The sequence below is a fragment of the Myotis nattereri genome (genome assembly GCF_964212035.1).
Source record: "Myotis nattereri genome assembly, chromosome: X".
Taxonomy (NCBI): Eukaryota; Metazoa; Chordata; class Mammalia; order Chiroptera; family Vespertilionidae; genus Myotis; species Myotis nattereri.
Genome location: NC_138078.1, coordinates 38994385 through 39015355, shown reverse-complemented (window position 1 = coordinate 39015355; position 20971 = coordinate 38994385). Strand labels below are relative to the sequence as shown.

General features: G+C 40.1%; 2 protein-coding genes across 2 annotated transcripts in view; one reads left to right on the top strand and one right to left on the bottom strand.

The window, feature by feature from the left end:
* MAGT1 (magnesium transporter 1) overlaps window positions 1-5014 on the bottom strand; it is a 51796-nt gene extending 46782 nt beyond the window's left edge. Inside the window, exon 1 of the mRNA XM_081080787.1 lies at window positions 4819-5014. Coding sequence (XP_080936913.1) covers window positions 4819-4920 — 102 coding nt within the window. The 5' untranslated portion in view covers window positions 4921-5014. The remainder of the gene's footprint in view (window positions 1-4818) is intronic.
* A 9198-nt stretch (window positions 5015-14212) lies between these two features.
* COX7B (cytochrome c oxidase subunit 7B) lies at window positions 14213-19869 on the top strand. Its single transcript, XM_081081490.1, has 3 exons — window positions 14213-14342; window positions 16838-16962; window positions 19668-19869. Exons 1-3 carry the CDS (start codon window positions 14303-14305, stop codon window positions 19740-19742), a joined length of 240 nt encoding a protein of 79 aa, XP_080937616.1. The 5' UTR covers window positions 14213-14302; the 3' UTR covers window positions 19743-19869.
* The last annotated feature ends 1102 nt before the right edge of the window (window positions 19870-20971 follow it).

The following is a 20971-nucleotide window of genomic DNA, read 5'->3' as shown; positions in this document are numbered from 1 at the left end:
TACAATCGCTCCTGGCGGACGTTGGCCCTTTTTCTAATGCCATCTGGGAGGCAGAAAATGCGTAGTGGGGACGATAAATCACTAGGCGGTTGCCTTGTTTTGACTTGAGACACTCAAGAGGAATAGTCATGTTTCTCATAAAAATTGGTGGGGATCAGTTTTTGAATTCCATCCACCTTTGTAAGTACAAAACATTTTCAGTTTTTTCAAATCAACAAACAGCATTCTGCTGCAGCTGTAACCCCGTGCCCGACCATGGATGAGAAAGGAAGGAGTCAGACTTCTGATTAAAAAATACAAACCTAACAGTGAGCAACTCAAGTGTATTTTTCTAAAAATTACTAACTGCTAATTATAGCTGCAGGCCTGCCTCCTATCTCACTCTCATGAAACTGCCTTGATTGTGGTCTGCCAGCCACAAGTGCCACGCCGTAGGCCCTCTGCCACTGTCAGCCTTCAAGACAGAGGCCTGCCTCAGTGTGTCACAGGTACGCGTGGACTGAGCTTGCCTCAGAGGGGTCACAGGTCTTTGGGACTCAAACTGGGCAGGAAAAGCCCCTGACTGCCCAGAGAGCCTTGGTTCTACTTTCCATATTCTCTGCCCTTCCTCCCTGCCCTGCTTCAGCCATAATGGAGCCCTGTCTTATTGGTGGGGATGCGGAGGTTTCTGTAAGGAATGGGGAAACTAATTTTCTATAATTTGTGAAGTGAAAAAGCCACTATCATGGTTTTTACATTGAATATTGGAACATTTCAAAAATAATAAAGGTATTTTCCTTAAAAAAAAAAAAAGATAAATTGGGCAAGCTCTCCCTCCCAGGAGCCATGCCCACACCTTTCTTCCCTCTCAGGTGTGCATCTCCCAAACTCTAAGGGTGCCCACGAGACTTTCTACTAGGGAAACAATGGGCAGCAGCAGCTCATCCCAGGCTAACCCCCTGAACCTGTCTCCAAGGCCCCTTTTCTCTGACTTTCCAGCGAGCCAAAGCAGCCCCATCTTGACTCATTTCTTTCCTATAATATTTCTAGAGAACCAAAGCAGCCCACCTAGTCTCTCTTCTGTCAATTCTTCTATCCTAAGCCCTTCCTTATTTCACTGTCCCCAGCTTTAATAAATGTACTCTCACCCTGGCCAGTGTGGTTCAGTTGGTTTAGAGTTGTCCCATGCACTGAGAGGTCGCAGGTTCGATTCCCAGTAGGGGCACATGCCAGGGTTTCAGGCTCGATCCCCAATAGGAGTTGTGTAGGAGTCGGCAGATCGATGTTTTTTTTCTCCTCTCTCCCACATCAATAAAAACATATAAAAAATAAGAATAAATTTACTCTCAAAATAAAAATAAAATAAAAAATAATACTTTGATTATAAGATCATACATTACCCTCTATTAAAAGCCAAATATACTCTGGTAGATAGACCTGGGATTTTTTAAAATAAAATTTTCAAATATGGACAAAAAAAACCTAAGTGTTCCACTATAGAACATCTATATTTTTAAACTGTCTCTAACTAGTATCACCATAATCTTTTTTTAAAAGCCTAAAACATCCTCAATTAGAGAGTTAAGGGGTAAAAACTAAAATACATTTACCAGCCGATATTAATCCCTTGCTTACTGATGAGAAAATCCAATTTTAGAATTTGAAACCTAAACAAACCTGCAAGTGAAAGAACAGATTTGTGATTCTATGCACACAGTTAATGAATTAATTGGATGTTTACTGAGGACCTTTCTGAAAGACACTGCTAGGGAAAGAATATTAATTTAAAAGTGTGTGCATTCAAGATGCTCACAGTCTAATACAGCAGTTCTCAATCTGTGGGTCGCAACCCCTTTGGCAGTCGAATGACCCCTTCACAGGGGTCGCCTAAGACCATCCTGCATATCAGATATTTAATTACAATTCATAACAGTAGCAACATTACAGTTATGAAGTAGCAACGAAAATAATTTTATGGTTGGGTCACAACATGAGGAACTGAATTTAAAGGGCCAGAAGGTTGAGAACCACTGGTCTAATGGGAAAGCCTGGTATATAAACAATTATAATACAATGTGCTGAAATGATCTCAATTCATGTGGAAGAACCAGGAAAAACTTAGTTAAGGAAAAAAGTAATGTTTGAGCTAAGACTTGAAGAGTAGGAAACCTCAGGAAAGGGGGTGGGGTGAGTGAGAAGGGAGATTCTCCAGCAGAATTCCAGCAAGTATAGACACAGAGTACAGACAATCAAGGCAGTCAGGGAATTCAATATGACTAGCACAGGAGAAGCTGGGACTGAGATGAGACTGGAAAAAGCAGACCAGGTACAGGCTACGGAAAACCTTTTATACTTTGCAAAAAAGGTGAAAAGGTTTTCAGATTTTCATTTGCACCTCTGGCAACACTATGAAGGATGGGTTTAAAGACCAGTCAAGATTTGTGAGAGTGATCGATAGGGTGTGAACAGTGGGCATGATGAAAAGGGAGTTAAAATCTGATTCCTTTTTTAAAAAATGTGAGATAACATTTACATAACATAAAATCCACTATGTTAACCATTTTAAAGTATATAACTCATTGCTATTCCTTTTAAAAATATATATTTTATTGATTTTCTACAGAGAGGAAAGGAGAGAGAGAGAGAGCTAGAAACATCGATGAAAGAGAAACATCTATCAGCTGCCTCCCGCACACTCTCCACTGGGCATGTGCCCGCAACCAAGGTACATGCCCTTGACCGGAATCGAACTTGGGACCCTTGAGTCCGTAGGCCGACGCTCTATCCACTGAGCCAAACCAGTCAGGGCTGCTTATTCCTTTTAAAAATAATTTATCTCCTACTAGGCCCTTCTGCTTCTAGTTCAATGAGAGATTAAATGAATAAATATCTTAACTAGCTTTTATTTTTTTAAATAGCTTTTTGTTAAAAATATTTTATTGATTTTTTACAGAGAGGAAGGGAGAGGGATAGAGAATTAGAAACATCGATGAGAGAGAAACATCCATCAGCTGCCTCCTGCATACCTCCTACTGGGGATGTGCCCACAACCAAGGTACATGCCCTTGACCGGACCGAACCTGGGACCCTTCAGTCCACAGGCTGATGCTCTATCCACTGAGCCAAACCAGTCAGGGCTAAATAGCTTTTTAAAATCTTCATTTGCAGATTTAAAAAAATAAGTGGACCAAGCTGGTTTTGCTCAGTGGATAGAGGGTGGGCCTGTGGACGGAAAGGTCCCGGGTTCGATTCCAGGCAAGGGCACATGTCTGTGTTGTGGGCTCGATCCGCAGTGCGGGGCATGCAGAAGGCAGCCAATCAATGATTCTCTTTCATCATTATGTTTCTATCTCTCTTCCTCTCCCTTCCTCTCTGAGATCAATAAAAATATATATATTTTTAAAGTGGTCATATAAATTCAGACAATACAGGTACATAAGGTAAAAAGTGAAAGTGTTTCCCTAATGAACAATCTCAACTGTCCCACAACAACCACTGTTAACAGATTGATGTGTATTCTTACAAAAGTTTCATTATATATACATATACATATATATATATATGCATTTATATATAGCATTTTTTTAACATAAAAGGCATCCAGAATATAAAAGTACGTATTGCTCTCTACATCTTGTTTTACATGTAAAAATGGCTTGGATCCCTCCTAAAAAACCACATCAATTTCTAGTTCCAGTATATGAGCCTGCTCACTTCACCATACCTTTAAAAAAATGTACATTTTTAATTTTACTTTTTGCCAAGCTAATAAGGAACCATTTTAAATTGCCAGCTTGTCTCCCCCCCCCCGCCCCCCCCCCCCGCCCCCCGCTTAGGGAATAGTTCAAATATTCAGAAACAAAAGATGGGATCTTTTTAAATTCAGCTCAAGTTGACAAGCATCAGAGATGTTTAAATGGGATTTTAAAAGCACATGCACAGGTATTGTGTATTAGAGGAAGCACAGAAATGTACAGGAAATAGCATGAGACTGGCCTAGGATTTTAGGTCTTGTTCTGCAATTTAACTGTGTAAGGTTAACACTCGGTCTTCCTCATCTATAAAAAATAAAACTGGAGAGCATAAACTATTGCTAGTAACTGTAAAGCTCTAAGAGCATATGGCTCTAAGTCTCTAGTATTTCAACAGTGTTAAAATTCCTGTTTGGATTGCTTAATTGTGAATAAAGAATATTGCTATCTCCTCCACTCGCTAAAACCAGTAAATTTCACAAGGAGGGATCTTAGTTTTGTTCACTTATGAATACCAAGCTCCTAGAATAGTGCCTGGCACGCTTGATATTTGTTAAATGACTGAAAATGGTTTAATAGCTTTCACTCCCATGAATTGATTTGAATTATTGGGACAATTTGATAAACCTGGCATAGTTTCGCTCTTCAGTTTAAGTCTTACATTTCTCTTTTTTCTTGTCTTACATATCTGAAGTGGAAATACTATAAATTGCTCTTAGGCGTCTATAACGGGAGTTACATCTTCTGACAGCAGAAGACTAGATTTTCTACCCGCTGGACCTAAAGTCGAACTTCCCCCACCACCTGATAGGGCCCATACTCAAAAAAGTATCGAAACTTGTAGCTGTGTACACGCACAGGCCTAGAGAAGCCAAGGTGTCACATACCCAAACCCACTCTCAGACTCAACATCCCCAGAACCCAAGCAGTTAGTTTCTTCTCTCGCAAACCCCCCAACTCCCAAAAGGGCGGAATTGGAGGCACCTAAGACAGAACCGACGGGGAAAGGAGTCAGGAAGGAGAGAACAGACCCTCTCAAGCCCCACTCATTGGGAAAAGCCCGTGTTGCTGAAAACAGCATCCTCACCTCCTTCTTTCTTTGGGCAGAGGCTGAGGGAACTCCATATAGGAGCAGCAGGGCCACTGCAATGGTTGCAGAAACACACCAAACCCACGGACGCGCTGCCATGTTTGCTCCTCTCCCTGGTAAAGGGAAACTTTCCTCGGCTGGGTCTGCTGGTTGGGCGTGAGAACAAGCAAGCCAGCCCCATGTCCCTCCTCATTGGTCTAGCTCAGCCTTACCAGTGGACCTCTCACATTACGTCAGGGCGCTCAACTGTGAGACGCCCGCTAAAGACGGTTCAGTTCTAATTGGTGTCTGTTAGCCAATAGAAAAAGGATAATCTGGAGGTTTTTCATTGGTCCGCTAGGATGCTGCCTCGCCCTTTCATTTACGGAAATAAGTCGCGCTTCGGGGCTCTTCGAACACGCATGCGCAGTTGAGAGGCTTTGCGGCTTTTCAAAGCCCCAAGATGGCTTAAGCTTGATAAAATGGGGACTTTTTCGCGGAGACTCATTTAGAAGTCTGAAGTCCACCTCTTTCGTGGAATATTGTAGAAAAATTGGACCTAGCCATGTGATTGATAGGATCTTTCTTAGTCCCTCATTCTACCACCAAAATATTTCAAATCAAAATAATAATTTTAAAAAGCAGGAAAGTTGCCTCAGCGTTAACCTATCACCAAGAGGTCTGGACACACACCCAGGTTGGGGACTCGATACCCAGTAGGGGGCATTCAGGAGGCTGTCAATCAATGATTCTCATCATTTATGTTTCTATCCTTTCCTCTCTAAAATCAATTATATATATATATATATATATATATATATATATATATATATATATATCAGGAAAGCAAAAATATACTTAATATCACTGAGGGAGATTTTTAAAAGTAAACAAGTAAGTGTTTGTTAAATACCTTTTGTGTCCCAGGGAGGTGCTGAACAGAGCGGACATCAAAGTCATTTTTAGAGAAAACAGCCCTGTAGGTTGTTTAGTGTAAAAAAAAAAAATAAAAAATAAACAAAGTCATTTTTAAAGTTCTTGTTTATTCATTACATTTTAAAAGTTAAACTTCTTATTGTTAGGACTGTAGGGCAATAGAGTCCTTAAGAGCTATTTGTAAGCTTCCTGCCACAGGAGAACAAAAGACCAAGAAAAACTCGCTGGACACCAAGAGTCAGACCATACAAGGAATAGAAACTGTCCTGGAGGCATCTGATTGCACACCTGCATTCCATCCACATTCCAAGCCCACCAGCTCAGCCTCCAAACCCACTGAAGGCAAGTTTCCCACCAGGGACAGAATATAAGGAAGAAACCCCAGCTCCTGGGTATTATCATCTACCTGATGACCCCTTGGCTGGGTGCTGTGCAGTCCTTCCCTTTGGATATCCCATCTCCCATCCCCTTTCCCTAAATAAATTCCATTTTCTTTTAGCATACTTATTCCTTGAGGCATCAACAGAGACTTAAATTTTAGGTTATACAGAGAAAATGCCTTTTTAAATTTATTTTGTTTGGCGGATGGGTGCAAAACTAAGGTTGTAAGGAAACACTTCTGTCTTTTTAAAGTTATTTGTGTCATAACTTTCATTAATCGTCCAATTACTCTATCTAAAACATTATAGAGCCGAACCGGTTTGGCTCAGTGGATAGATCATTGGCCTGCGGTCTGAAGGGTCCCGGGTTCGATTCCGGTCAAGGGCATGTACCTTGGTTGCGGGCACATCCCTACTGGGGGGCGTGCAGGAGGCAGCTGATCGATCTCTCTCTCATCGATGTTTCTAGCTCTCTATCCCTCTCCCTTCTTCTCTGTAAAAATTCAATAAAATATATTTTAAAAAATAAAACATAATAGAAACCCTACATAACTGAAGAAGTTTCCATTTATTTGCCCCAGGTATGTTTATCATAGTGAGTTGTAAAACTGGGATGATTTTAATAGGGAATAATAATATATTCAAGAGGAAAAACACAATAAAATCAATTGCCTGTAATTTAGATTTATTTTGATAATGTGGAACATCATAAGACTATTCTTTTACGCTCTGCTGGTAAACTCAGGCACACAGAGGAAAATAATGTCATTATGTTGAAGAGTCAAGAAAGTGAGTATAGCCGAACCGGTTTGGCTCAGTGGATAGAGCGTCAGCCTGAGGACTCAAGGGTCCCAGGTTCGATTCTGGTCAAGGGCATGTACCTTGGTTGCGGGCATATCCCCACTGGGGGGCGTGCAGGAGGCAGCTGATCGATGTTTCTCTCTCATCGATGTTTCTAACTCTCTATCCCTCTCCCTTCTTCTCTGTAAAAAATCAATAAAATATATTTTAAAAAAAAGAAAGTGAGTATAGAAATGAAAATAGCTGATTCTGAAGTGAAGAGAAACAATAGAGCCCTAGCTGGTTTGGCTCAGTGGACAGAGTGTCAGCCTGCAGACTGAAAGGTCCCGGGTTCGATTCCAGTCAAGGGCACATGCCCAGGTTGCGGGCTGGATCCCCAGTAGGGGGAATGCAGGAGGTCAGCCAATCAATGCTTCTCTATCATTACTGTTGTTTCTCTCTCCCTCTCCCTTCCTCTCTGAAATCAGTAAAAATGTATTTTAAAAAAAGAGATGTAATTGAGAGATATTTTAAAAATTAAAAATGTTTACAGACATTCAAAATACGAAAAATACAATGAGACATACAGTATGATTCCCTTTATATGATGTTCTGGAAAAGGCAAACTCATAGGAAAAGAACAGGTTAGTGGTTATCAGGTGTTGGAGGTTGGAAGAAGGGCCACATATATTTGTGATTTGAAACTGTTCTGTCCTTAATTGTTAGAGTGGCTACACATTCCTATGCACTTGCCAAAACTCACAGAACTGTACACCAAAAAAAAGCAAGTTTTACTGCATGTAAATTTGATGTATAAAAAGTAAGGTAAATTTTTAAAGTATACAAAGACATTCATTATCTCACTTGGCAAAATTCAGTAGAAGCTTTTATCAAGGCTGTGGGAAAATTGGCATCCTCATACATTGCTGGTGGGAATGCAAAGTGCTGCATCTATGAAAGGTAATTTGGCAATATCTAAAAAATTGCAAATGCATTTACTTTTTTAAAAAATCCTCACCTGAGGATATTTTTTCATTGATTTTTAGAGAGAGTGGAAGGGAGGGGGAGAGACAGAGAGAAACGACAGGGCCAGGGATTGAACCTGTAACAGAGGCACACAACCTTGACCCTAACTGAACCCAAGACCTTTCAGTCCCCATGGGCCAACACTCTATCTACTGAGCCAAACCAACCAGGGGTACGTTTACCTTTTGATCCAGCAATTATACTTCCAGTATTAAGAGAATATATGTGCACAGTTGTTTATTTCAGCACTATTTGTAATTGAAATATTCTTTTTTTTCTGTTACTCCTGATGTAAATCCAGAATATAATCTTTTTTGTTTGTTTGTTTGTTTGTTTTCTCGAAATCAAGTCCAATTTATTTGAGACGCCACATGCCACAACTGTACATGAAAGTACCAAAATGTAGTTTAAACACAGACTCAGGAGCGGCATCACCAGAGGACACGGTCTGCCATCGAAAGGCAGGTGACACATAGTCATTTAGCACCTGGTCACACACAAACCGTGGGACCCCCGCGGCTAACCCAGCCCCTTAGGAGCTCGCTGGGCTCAACTGTTTCTGGTCAGAGTCACACTCTGATGGGCAGTGGTCGGAGGCACGGCTGGTGCCGGGGCTGGCAATGCCCGAGGCCTGCAGGGCGTCACGTGCTGCGTGCACACCCACCTGTGCGGACGCACCCGCCCGCAGGTGAGCACAGCAGGGGCCTCGGCTCCCCATTAAGGACGTGGCAGGGTCAGCACAGCAGCACCCCTCCCTCTGACCCACTAGCCAGGCCCTGGCCTTACCTCCGTGACCAAGTGTGGCAGGCGAGCAGCCCGTGGCCACCGCGTCCCCAGGTCCACGGGGCTGGGGGAGCGCCACAGGGGCGCTGCCCTGTGACTGTCGCCAAGCCCCACACTTGAGCGCTTTAGAAAGAGCCTTGGAAAGTGGATCGTTTCGATGACACTGTGGCCTGTGTCAGACCCACAGTTTTGTTTTTAAATGTCTGTGGGTTATTTGTTCATCACGCCCAGTGGACCCCACACTTCTAGTTAGAATCCTGCATCGCCAATGCAAATGGGACTGGTGACCATCGGAGGGGCCCGGGCCCTCCCTCACAGTCCGGTCCCTTTCCTGTAGGACTCGGGCGAGGCCATGAGAACTGTGGGTGCTCACGTCCCACCCACGGCTCCCTCACCTCACTTTTTAGGCTGAAACCCTGCCAACGGCCAGGCTCCCTCACCCAGTAACTTATTTCCTTACAAGGTCTCAGCAAATCTCAAATCCTAAAGGAGCCAATAGTGAGGCAAAGGGCAGCAGGAGGCTGCGCTGCCCCAGCACCATGAGGCCCCGAGGGGGCCATCAGAGCAGGGCCTCCAGGGCGTGGGACGATCAGGGCCAATGCACTGGTTCAGGCCCCGTGGCCCACTCCTCCCCTTTTAGCCCAGGTCCCTCTCTGTCCCCTTGTGCTTAAGGGGGTGTGGTCCTGGCGTCCAGCCTCCGAGCTGCGCCTCCCCAGCCAGGGCACCCACTGACCCTCCGAGGCCTGGAGCAGAGGCCCTGGGCCTGCCCCTCCTGCCCTCGGGAGGGCAGCTGAGAGGCGGGGAGAGAACCCCACTGTATGAAAGGGGGTGTCCACAGTTGGCCTCCTGGGGCTGGGACAGACACTGACAGATGAAGAGGAGAAAGCCCCAGAACAGGGAGGGGCGGGTCTCTGTGTCCCTCAGGCTCCAGCTGCCTCGGGAGCACCTGCAGGCCTGTGGCAGGAGGTGGCCTTGGGGTGGGTCTCCCTTTAACAAAGGCATAAATGCCAGACCCGCCTTCCTCCATCCCTCTCCTCCCACCCCATTGGGCTCTCACTCACCCTGCACACGAGTGTGCACACATGCAGACACTTGATCATACACAGAGCTGGGGACACATATGCACGCACACGCCATGCACACGTCACTGTGGACTACAGTACAGGTGTACGCAGACATGCACGCACACACACTGGTGCTGACCAGGCAGCATATGGTCCGCTGCTTAACAGCCCAGCCCTGCCGATCGGGGGCCATTAGGGTGGGTTCCTTTCCCTCATCAAATGCTGCAGAATATAAATTGCAATTAACAGCGGTGCCAAAACAGCACTTAGCGAGAATAAGCGCCTTCTCAGCATCTGCAGAATATAATCTTTCTCCTCCTAAAAACAACACAAATAATATTAATAATGCACTTCTGGTGGTCAAACTCTTACTATGCATCAGACATGGTAAGAGGTTCTTTATGTGTAGTGTTACCTCAAACTTTCATGTCACCACTCAAGATAATTATTATACTAACTTTACAAACCAGGAATATAAGACTCATGTTCAAATAAAGTAGGTCAGTCGATATACTGAGTGCCACTCTAAGCCAGGTGTTATACTAGATGCTGGGCACACGATACTGAACAAAACAGCATAGTTCCTGCCCTCCTGAAGCTTTTGGCCAAATTACAAGCTGATCACAAAGTGCAAAGTGTAGGTTGCTGTAAAGGGATAAAACAAAGTGTATTGCATGTAGTCTGTATCAGTATTCTTAATTTTTTATATCAGTCACCTGGAGAGCTTGCAGGTTCCTACTGCATCCCTGTCTCTTCTCAAAGTTTTTATTTCATAGGCCAGAGTGGAAGCCAGGAACCTGCTCCCATTCTTTTTGTTTTGTTTTTATTTTCTGGTAAAGTATCCTCCTATATAATAAAAGAGTAAGCCCTAACCGGTTTGGCTCAGTGGATAGAGCATCAGCCTGAGGACTCAAGGGTCCCAGGTTCGATTCCGGTCAAGGGCATGTACCTTGGTTGCGGGCACATCCCCAATAGGGGGTGTTCAGGAGGCAGCTGATCGATGTTTCTCTCTCATCAATGTTTCTAACGTTCTATCCTTCTCCCTCCTCTCTGTAAAAAAATCAATAAAATATTTTTAAAAAAATAAAAATAAAAGAGTAATATGCAAATCAAACAAACAGCTGAATGACCGGTTGCTATGAGCGCACTGACCACCAGGGGGCAGATGCTCAATGCACATAAGATATACCAGTTCGATTTCTGGTTAGGGCACATGCCCAGGTTTGGGTGCCTATGGGGGGGGGGGGCAACCAATCAATGTTTTTCTCTCACATCAATGTTTCTCTCTCTCTCTCCCTCTCCTTCTCTTTTTCCCCTCTTCCTCTCCCTTACCCTTTCTAAAAATCCTTAAAAACATATTTTAAAATAAATAAATAAAATTTAAAATTTTACAAATAAAATCAGTAAGAATGGGAAAATAACTTAAATCAAATACAAACAGAAAAAAGGGGAGCCTGACTATTTCAAATGAGAAACAACCACATTAAACAAAAAACTAATTTGAATATGAACACACTACTGTGATTATATACCATTACTCTAAAGAAAAAAAAAGTACAAGCAAATCTTGAACTCTACTAAGTAGGTTTATTTTTTAGTGATATGAGTGGAGCTATTCTGACAATATGTTGTGTGTAATATAATATGTAAAAACATTGAAGTTGCTGAGAACCAGGATTCTCACTGTGGAAGAAGGGAGCTACAAATATGAAATGAGGAAAAGTAAAGAAGAACTTCTGGGGGTTGTACTGGAATTGGAGGTACATATTAGTACAAATTTATCATTCACAAGATATATTCCTAGCTCTATTCACTAAAAGGACTAGAAATTAATGACACTTTAATATCAATGAGCACACCTAGTGCCAAATCTAGGTTGCTAAATGCCATCCCTAAAAGAAACTAAGGGTTCTTAGAGAAATGGCTGATTCCAGTGCTGAGGGAAGGAAAGTACAAGATGAGCCTTGAACATCTTGTGTCAGAAAATAAAAATGTGCTAAAAAAATTATGGAGACATCAAAAAAGACATACATATAAGCCAGCTGGAAGGGAATCCTACTGACCACATCTGGCATTATTGTTAATTAAAATAAATCCGAATGGATTATAATCTATTTGATTAACAAATCCATACTGATAATGAATAAATAGAGAAGACAAAATTTATCTTTACAGTAGAACATACACAATTAAATATAGAAAGAATAATAAAAATAACTTTTTATGCAATTTTCAAACTAATAATCAATTTAGGCAAAAATCATCAATGGATACAAAAACTAGTGGGTGGCCGAAACCGGTTTGGCTCAGTGGATAGAGCGTCAGCCTGCGGACTGAAAGGTCCCAGGTTCGATTCCGGTCGGGGGCATGTACCTTGGTTGAGGGCACATCTCCAGTAGGAGGTGTGCAGGAAGCAGCTGATCGATGTTTCTCTCTCATCGATGTTTCTAACTCTCTATCTCTCTCCCTTCCTCTCTGTAAAAAAATCAATAAAATATATTTTTTTAAAAAAACAAACTAGTGGGTGAAAGTTTGATAAAGAAAGGAAAATAAATAAAAACAAAAAAAAGTTTCATGAAGAACAGGATATTTACATATTTTCTATGTATTCTTCATGTTTTTAATTACAAGGGGAAAATAGTAATTTTATAGTGTAGGAACTTGAAGGCCACTCCTTCAACCAAATTATTAAAGTTGGCATTACCAATCTAATATTACTTGCTTCCTATTAAGATGCCCTAAGAAGACACATCTGTTATGTAGTATTCCTGCCAGAGATACATAAACTGAATCTAATTATGAGGAAACATCAAGACATACAATTTGAAGGAACTTTTACAAAATAACTGTCTTGTATTCTTCAGAACTATGACAGAGCACAGACCTGTGTGGCATCAGAAGTTCAGTTACCAATCCTTCCACTTAGAATTGCCTGATCTTGATCTTTTAGAAGTCATTGAAGGATTCTTTACCACACTTACTTCATATGTAAAACTGCAAGAATAAAACTTAGTGAGAAATAAATTAATGCCATGAAAGACAAAGAAAGGCTGAGGAACTGTTCAATTTAATCACTGTGGTGTACACCTGAAACTAATATAATAATTTATGTCAACTGTAATCAAAATAAATTATTTAAATAAATAAAAACCAAAAATAAAGAAAGCTTAAAAATAAAAAGTAAAAGGAGACTAAAGATACATGACAACTAAATTCAATACAAGGACCTGGATTGAATTCTGGATGGAAACATTGGAACAACTGGTAAAATTGGAATACAAGCTATATTGTATCATTATGATAATTTCTGAATTTGATAACTGTACTGTGTTATGTAAGAGAATATCTTATTCTTTCAAAATGAACCCTGATGTGTTAATGGGTAAAGGCCATGCATGTGTGTTATTCTCAAATGGTTCAGAAAAAAAGCAAACACACACACACACACACACACACACACACACACACACTTATACAGGGTGTCCCCCAAAATGTAAACACACTTTGAATAATTATTATTTCAAATGGGTTAAATCAGAAAGGAAAGAAACATCAATTGAACTATCAGCTGTTAAACTATGTATACATTTTTGGGACACCCTGTATATATATGTATTCATGTATAGAAATGCTGAGAGAGAACACATGTGGCAAAATATTAACAAGTTTTGTATCTTGGTAATGTGTATACAGGAATTCTCCCCCATCAATGTTGTATTATCAAAATTTCCAAACATAAAGAAAAAGTGGCTCTAGCCGGTTTTCTAAGTGGTTAGAGCACCAGCCAGGGCACCCAGGGTTTTTGTGTTGGATTCCTGGTCCTGGTTGGGATGCATGCGGGAGGCAACCAATATACCAAGTATATCTCCCTCCCTCCCTCTTTTCCTCCCTCCCTCCCACTTTCTCTAAAAAGCAATGGAAAAAATATCCTCCGGTGAGAATTAACAAAAAAGAAAAAGTGGAAGAATTTTACTCTGAACACCCAACAAGTTTCTATAGTCAAGTTACGTTTGCTTCATCGAATATTTAACCACGAATTGTGTATTGTTTTTACTATTCTTGCAACTTTTCTCTAAATTTCAAATTGTTTCAAAAGTAAAAATTAAATGACTTAGTATCTAGTAATAGGGACAAAAAAATCAAAGAAGTGAAGGAAGTTTGGAGGGAACTGAAAGGACTAGTGTGGAGCAAGATACAAGCTCAAGCCTCTGAAGCTGGTGCCTTTGATGACTCAGTCTAACATCAATGCTTTAGCACTCCAGGGTCGTAAACCTGGCTTCAAGGTTGGGGGAGGGGTGTAACATAATTCATTTATAAAGCGTGAAACTACATTTCCCAAAAGGCCTTCATGTTTCCGCATTTTGAAGAAGTTACAATTCTATAGGTTTTCACAGGTCTCGCGAGATTTCAGTAAATCTCATTAAAGCGCCCTACTGAAAGCCATTTTGTTTTTCAGGTTTCTTCGCAAGGGTACTTGACTCAAAGTTCCAGCAACCGGCATCTGCAGTTGCTGCGGTGTTGTCCAGCTTCACGATGTTTCCATTGGCCAAAAACGCGCTAAGTCGTCTCCCAGGTGAGCAGAAATTGTGATCAAATCATTTCCAAGGGCCTTTTATCCATTTGCCCTCGTGGTCGCTTCTGCCCTTTTCCTCCACCTGCTTCCCGACCTTCTAAGTGCTTAGTCTCCAAACTAATTGGGAAGATATCCTTACCATTAGCTTAATCACCGATTGTTTCTGTTACTGGGGTTAAAGCCTAGCTCTGCTTTTTCATTATTCAATAGTAATTTATGATTTCAGGGAAGAACACGTTTGGTGGACACCTCTTGTTCCTTAAGTAATTTCGTCAATTTTAGCTTTGGGGGGCACATTTACCCCTCCTCCTTTCAAATAGAAGAGCCTCCTCTCCAATTCCTGTAACCAAAATGGAGGAAGCGGTAAATCTAGCTCTTCACTTGGTTTCATCGCAGCGAGATGACCTAAATGGTAGCCCGCAGTTTTTGTTAATTACAGATCATTTCTTATGTAAAAGTTAGGAGGGTACAGGGAAAATTTGAAAGCTGCATCACGTATTTAGAATGCATTAGATTGGAGAGAGTCATTTCCATGATTGATTTGCACTGAAGGTGACCTTGAGTAAAGTGAGTCGTTTTTTGTTTTGTTTTTACAATGAAACTGACATTAAGCAATTATTTAGTTTTTTTAGCCATGTTTTTATTTCCCGTTAATAGAGCTGTTGGAGGTATAACTAGGCTGTCTTCTGAACACTCAAGCAGCTTTGACAATAACCAAAATGTAGTTGCCCGACTTTTTTCGTAATCCAAAATGCCCACCTATTATCTCTTTCACATTGGGTAAAAAGCTGAACCTTACTTCCCTTCTTTGTAAAATAGGGGGTTAGTAAACAAAACCTACCTCATAAATTTCTTGAGGATTATATGAGATTATTAATAGGTGGTAATGAAACCATTTCTTGTCAGAGGAGAACTCTAAAGAAATACTCTTTGGTGATCTGAATGTTGAGGTGTTGCAGAATTGTTTATAATATAATTTCTTTGCCCTTTGAGCTGGTAGGGCTTTGTAACTCAGGAAAAGAATTTATCTTTCTTGTGGTTGTTTTTTCCAATGTGGAATTCACAAACTCACTTTTTACTCTAGAGCAGAATATATTATGAAATGTTTGTAAGTTTGCTCATACAAGTCGAATTAAAGGTGAAAAATACGTTAAGGCAGTTAAGAGAAGAAACCATTAAATTGGCAAGTAACTATCCAGAAATAACATACTATATCATACAGAAGCGTTTATATACTAAAGTGCTACTGAATGGTTGAGATTCCCGTTTCTTTAATATGCTTTCCATTAGTACATAAGTACCTTTTGAAGTTCTAAAATAATAAGGACCTACCACTTAGAATGGAGAGGAATTTAACAGCAGCTGGGAATATGCATTTTCCAGTCTTGGCTCTTTCCCAAGCCCTCCTAAGTGCCTCCAGAGGCAGTTTGAAAACTCATTCTACTAAAATAATAGTAAAAGCAAAGTTTTAATGTGGTAATTCTGCTCAAACAGTGGCCCTCCGTTTTACCCCCTATTGCTTGTCCATGCACCTCATTTGTCCTTTAACCAAATTTAACTAGTTTTCTAGTATACTAGGCTTTTCTGTCTGCCTTTTTTTCAGATTACCCTTTACATAACTAAATCCTACCTGCTATTCATAGTGCTTAACTAACATTCTACTTCCTTGTATTATAGTGATTTGTGTCTACATGCCTAATACGCTCCTTTAAACCTGAGGACCGAGTCTGTGTCTTACACATTTTCATATACCCCATTTTCTTTAGTATGGTAATGTATTCATTACTAATTATTTTAAAAATCAAGACTAGTTTTTGGAATTTTGGGGGGGCAATTTTAAGGTCATGAACATTTAGTGTACTTTCATTTGAAGTTCACTTTTAGTTTATTTACCCTTTTATGTTGTTAAGTTGTTGCGCATTGTTGAATAAACTTGAGTGAAAATTTGTCATAAATATTCAAATTAATTATTATAAGCCAAGTTTCAGTTGTGGTACAAATACTAGTTTGTAAAAAATCTTATTGACTTCACCTGTTCTTTGTATTTTCCCCCCAACGTTTTTTTTAATTGAGCAATCAATTTAATTTTTTTTACTATGCTTTTATCACTGACACTATTACATTTCCCCTCCCTTGCCCACCTCCGCCCAGACCCTGCCTCCCTTCACTCCCCCTGTTTTATTATGAAAACTTTCAGACTTACAGAAAAGTTGGAACAATTGTATGATAAACATCCACATACGCACAACATAGATTCTACAATTAACATTTTGCTATATTTGTTTTGTCATTTATCTATTCATCTGTCAATTCATCTTATTTCTGATGCCTTTCAAAGTAAGGTACTTTTAGCTATAATATGTTTTAACATTGTATTGAACTGCATAATACTATAGAGTTAACTTCCTTGGCTTTCCTGTTTGCCAGTATCAATTACATACATTCTCTTTTCCTGATAATTCATAGATATGCTTCTGTATATTTTTTTCTTTAAGTTCGAAGCATTCAGCAAACAATGGCAAGGCAGATCCACCAGAAGAGGACACCTGATTTCCATGACAAATATGGCAATGCTATTTTAGCTAGTGGAGCCACTTTTTGTGTTGCTACATGGACATATGTAAGTACTGTTGATTGATAATTTCTGGTTTCTATGTTTTTCATTTCAATTTAGCTCATGTATTCAAAATATTTTCACATAGTAGAATACATTTCTAGTTAGGGGGGACTTTAGAGATTTTCTAATGTAATAACACCCACCCAGTGCAGGAATTTCTCAGTATTTAGCATTCATTCATCATCTGTTTCTTTTTTGTATGTTTGTTAATTCTCACCTGAAGATATTTTTCCATTGATTTTCCCCCATTAATTTTTTAGAGAGAGTGGAAAGGAGGGGGGGAGAGAGAGAGAGAGAAACATCAATGTGAGAGAGACACATCAACCGATTGCCTCCCACACGAACCCCTATAAGGGCCAGGGATTGAGCCTGAAACCGAGGTATGGCCAGAATCAAACCCGGGACCCTTCAGTCCACGGGCTGACACTCTATCCACTGAACCAAACAGGCCAAGGCCATCATCTGTTCTTAACATTTCCAGTAACAAGTTGCTTACTGGATCATAAGGCAGCCCTTTCTGTGTTGTATAGCTGTTTTATTTTTTTAAAATATATTTTTACTGATTTTAAAGAAAGGGGAAGGGAGAGGGATAGAGAGAAACATCAGTTACCTGCCTACCGCACACTCCCTACTGGGGATTGAGCTGTCAACCTGGGCATGTGCCCTAACCCGGAATGGAACCTATGATCTCTTCATAGATTGATGCTCAACCACTGAGTCACCCTAGCCGGGCATTGTATAGCTGTTTTAAAAGGATTGTACGTTGAGTTAAAATCTGCCTCCTGGCCCTAACCAGTTTGGCTCAGTGGATAGAGCGTCAGCCTGCAGACTGAAAGGTCCCAGGTTCGATTTTGGTCAAGGGCATGTGCCTTGGTTGCGGGCACATCCCCAGTAGGAGGTGTGCAGCTGATCAATGTTTCTAACTCTCTAGCCCTCTCACTCCTCTCTGTAAAAAATCAATAAAATATACTTTAAAAAAAATCTGCCTCCTGCATATTCTGCCAATCATTCCATTGCAACACAGGGATTCTGATCTTATTTCCATGTATTAAGTATTAGATATTAGAAAAATTGCTATCATGTGTCCTGGATCTTCTCTTTAAGATTAAATACCCTTAGTTCTCTGTCAATTTTTTTATTATATAGTTTCCAGGGTTTTCACCATCTTGGGTCACCTTCCTTCACTGAATTAGTTTTTCTTCTAAAATTCTGCCTTCAGAACTGTGTACAATATTTATGATGGATGAGATATAAAATTACTTGCTTTCAATATTTTAATTTTTTTATATCATACATTTAACCTACTTACTAGTCACTGAACTTGCTGATTAAAAGTAGCAGTCTTGAAGTTATAATAAATATATAAGTTGATCTTATTTAATTTTATTTGTTTGTTTGTTTTTTTGCTTTTTATTTGTTAATCTTCACCTGAGGATATTTTTCCATTGATTGATAGAGTGGAAAGGAGGGGGAGAGACACAGATAAAGGATGTGAGAGAGAGACATTGACTGGTTGCTTCCTACATGCGCCCCAACTAGGGCCTGGGATTAAGCTGTAACCGGTATGAGCCCTTGACAGGAATTGAACCCAGGACCCTTCAGTCTTGGGCCGACGCTCTATCCACTGAGCCAAACTAGCTAGGGCTTATTTTGACTTTTTTTAAATAAGTTTTTACTGATTTTTTTAGAGAGAGGGATAGCAACATGGATGAGATTGGCTGCCTCCTACACATCCCCTACTGTGGATGGAGCCCACAACTTGGGCAATGTGCTCTGACCCAGAATGGAACTGGTGGCCTCTTGGTGTGTGGGATGACACTCAACCATCTCAGCCACACCAGCCTGGCTATATAAGTTGATTTGGCTCAGTGGATAGAGCATCAGCCTGCGGACTGAAAGGTCCTGGATTCGATTCCGGTCAAGGGCACAATCCCCAGTGTGGGACGTGCAGGAGGCAGCCAATCAATGATTCTCTCTCATCACTGATGTTTCTCTTTCTCTCCCTCTCCCTTCCTCTCTGAAATTAATAAAAATTGATTGATAAAAATTATTTGCCTTAATAAACAGCGATACTTTAATAGGCCTTTTTCATTCTTGTTTTGATCTTCCCGAAATTGGATATACTATTAAAATGTGTGTGTCCTTAATTAGAAGAAGAAACAGATGTTGAACAAATGTGTTATTGGGGCACTTTGGAGGTGAAGTCCTCCTTTATGAAGGGATATTATAGAAGTGGTCCTACGCGGCTAGTGGTTACTGTATTGGCCAATGCTGATACAGAACATTTCCTTCATATCAGGAAGTTCTATTGAACAGCATTGCTCTAGAGCAGCGGTTCTCAACCTGTGGGTCGCGACCCCATTGGCGGTTGAACGACCCTTTTGCAGGGGTCGCCTAAGACCATCCTGCATATCAGATATTTACATTAGGATCCATAACAGTAGCAACATTACAATTATGAAGTAGCAATGAAAATAATTTTATGGTTGGGTCACAACATGAGGAACTGTATTTAAAGGGCCAGAAGGTTGAGAACCACTGCTCTAGAGAATTAGTACAGCAATTAGAGGAGGCACTATATCCCAATGAGTTTCTATTTCTTTTTCACTTATAGAGTAGAATACCTTTGTCACTTTTAAGAAATAGTCTCTAAGGGCGAGTGGGCTCTGGTTTAAACATGTATAACTGACAGCATTTTTTAATTACAGACAGCAACACAAATTGGAATAGAATGGAACCTGTCCCCTGTTGGCAGAGTCACCCCAAAGGAATGGAGAGATTAGTAACCATCCCAGTTGGTGTGATAATGAATTATTTCAAAACCAACTCATAATTGATGGCAAGTGAAAGCACTGTATGCCAATTAAAATATGGCATGATTGGAGAAATAAAGTACATTTGAAACCTTCATTGTAGGTTTGTTTCTTTTGTGAATGAAAGCAAGCTTGACCACTTTTCATTTATTTAACCTTTGTGTTAATAAAATAAAAATGCTATACAACTTCATAAATAACTTTTCTATATGAGGTAGTGTGAAAAGGAAAACTTGGCTATCACCTGGAAGTTGACTTTATAGTAAGCTGAAATTATAGTTCATGAATAAGTGATCACAGAATTATTTTAGGTAACCTTTGAGCTAAAAATTTGATGATAGTCACATCTTGGTTATGTCTACTACTTCCTACCACCTATTTATGTTTATATTTGGAATGTGCATTATTAATTCCTTTTCACTTCTGCCAAGAGAACTTAGGGTGCCACTGGACCAAAGGTAAGAATGGTCTATCAAATGAACTCCTAGGAGGTCTGAAGACTATCTAGTAGCTCCTTGGTTCCTGTGACACATTTATCTAAATTAGGTCTTTTTAAAAATTTGTCTTTATTGTTGAAAGTATTACAGATGTTCCCTTTTTTCCCATTGACACCCTCCACCCTGCTTAATTAGATTTTTAGATTTTTCAGAATATTTATCAGAGATATTTACAAAAGGATCTGTCAAATACAGTTTTTCACTTATCTACAGTCATTGACCTCTGCTGTTGGCTTTCTGTAACTACAAACTTTTGGGTTTTGATCCTGAATTCATTATTACACTAGATTTTATATGTAAGCTATTAACTGAAGAAAACATATTTTACAACATGTGCTTTATTGCTTCTTGGTCAAATGCTGTAAAGTAAGCCTCAAGAAGTTTGTTGATACAGCTCAAGTAAGTAGAAAATGGAATTTCAGACACTTGAAATTATATTAGCTAAATTAGAGATTTAAAAAATTAATTTACTTGATACTATTATCAGATAAGTGGCTTTTAGGAATCTCCAAATTTACCTAATGTAGATAAGGATTTACACTTAACCAAACATTTGAAATATTTTTATATGAAATATAGGCAGACCTTGGAGGTACTGCAGGTTCCAGGCTACCACAATAAAGTGAATATTACAATAAAGTGAATAACATGAATTTTTTGGTTTCCCAGTACACTTAAAAGGCATGTTTACACTGTACTGAA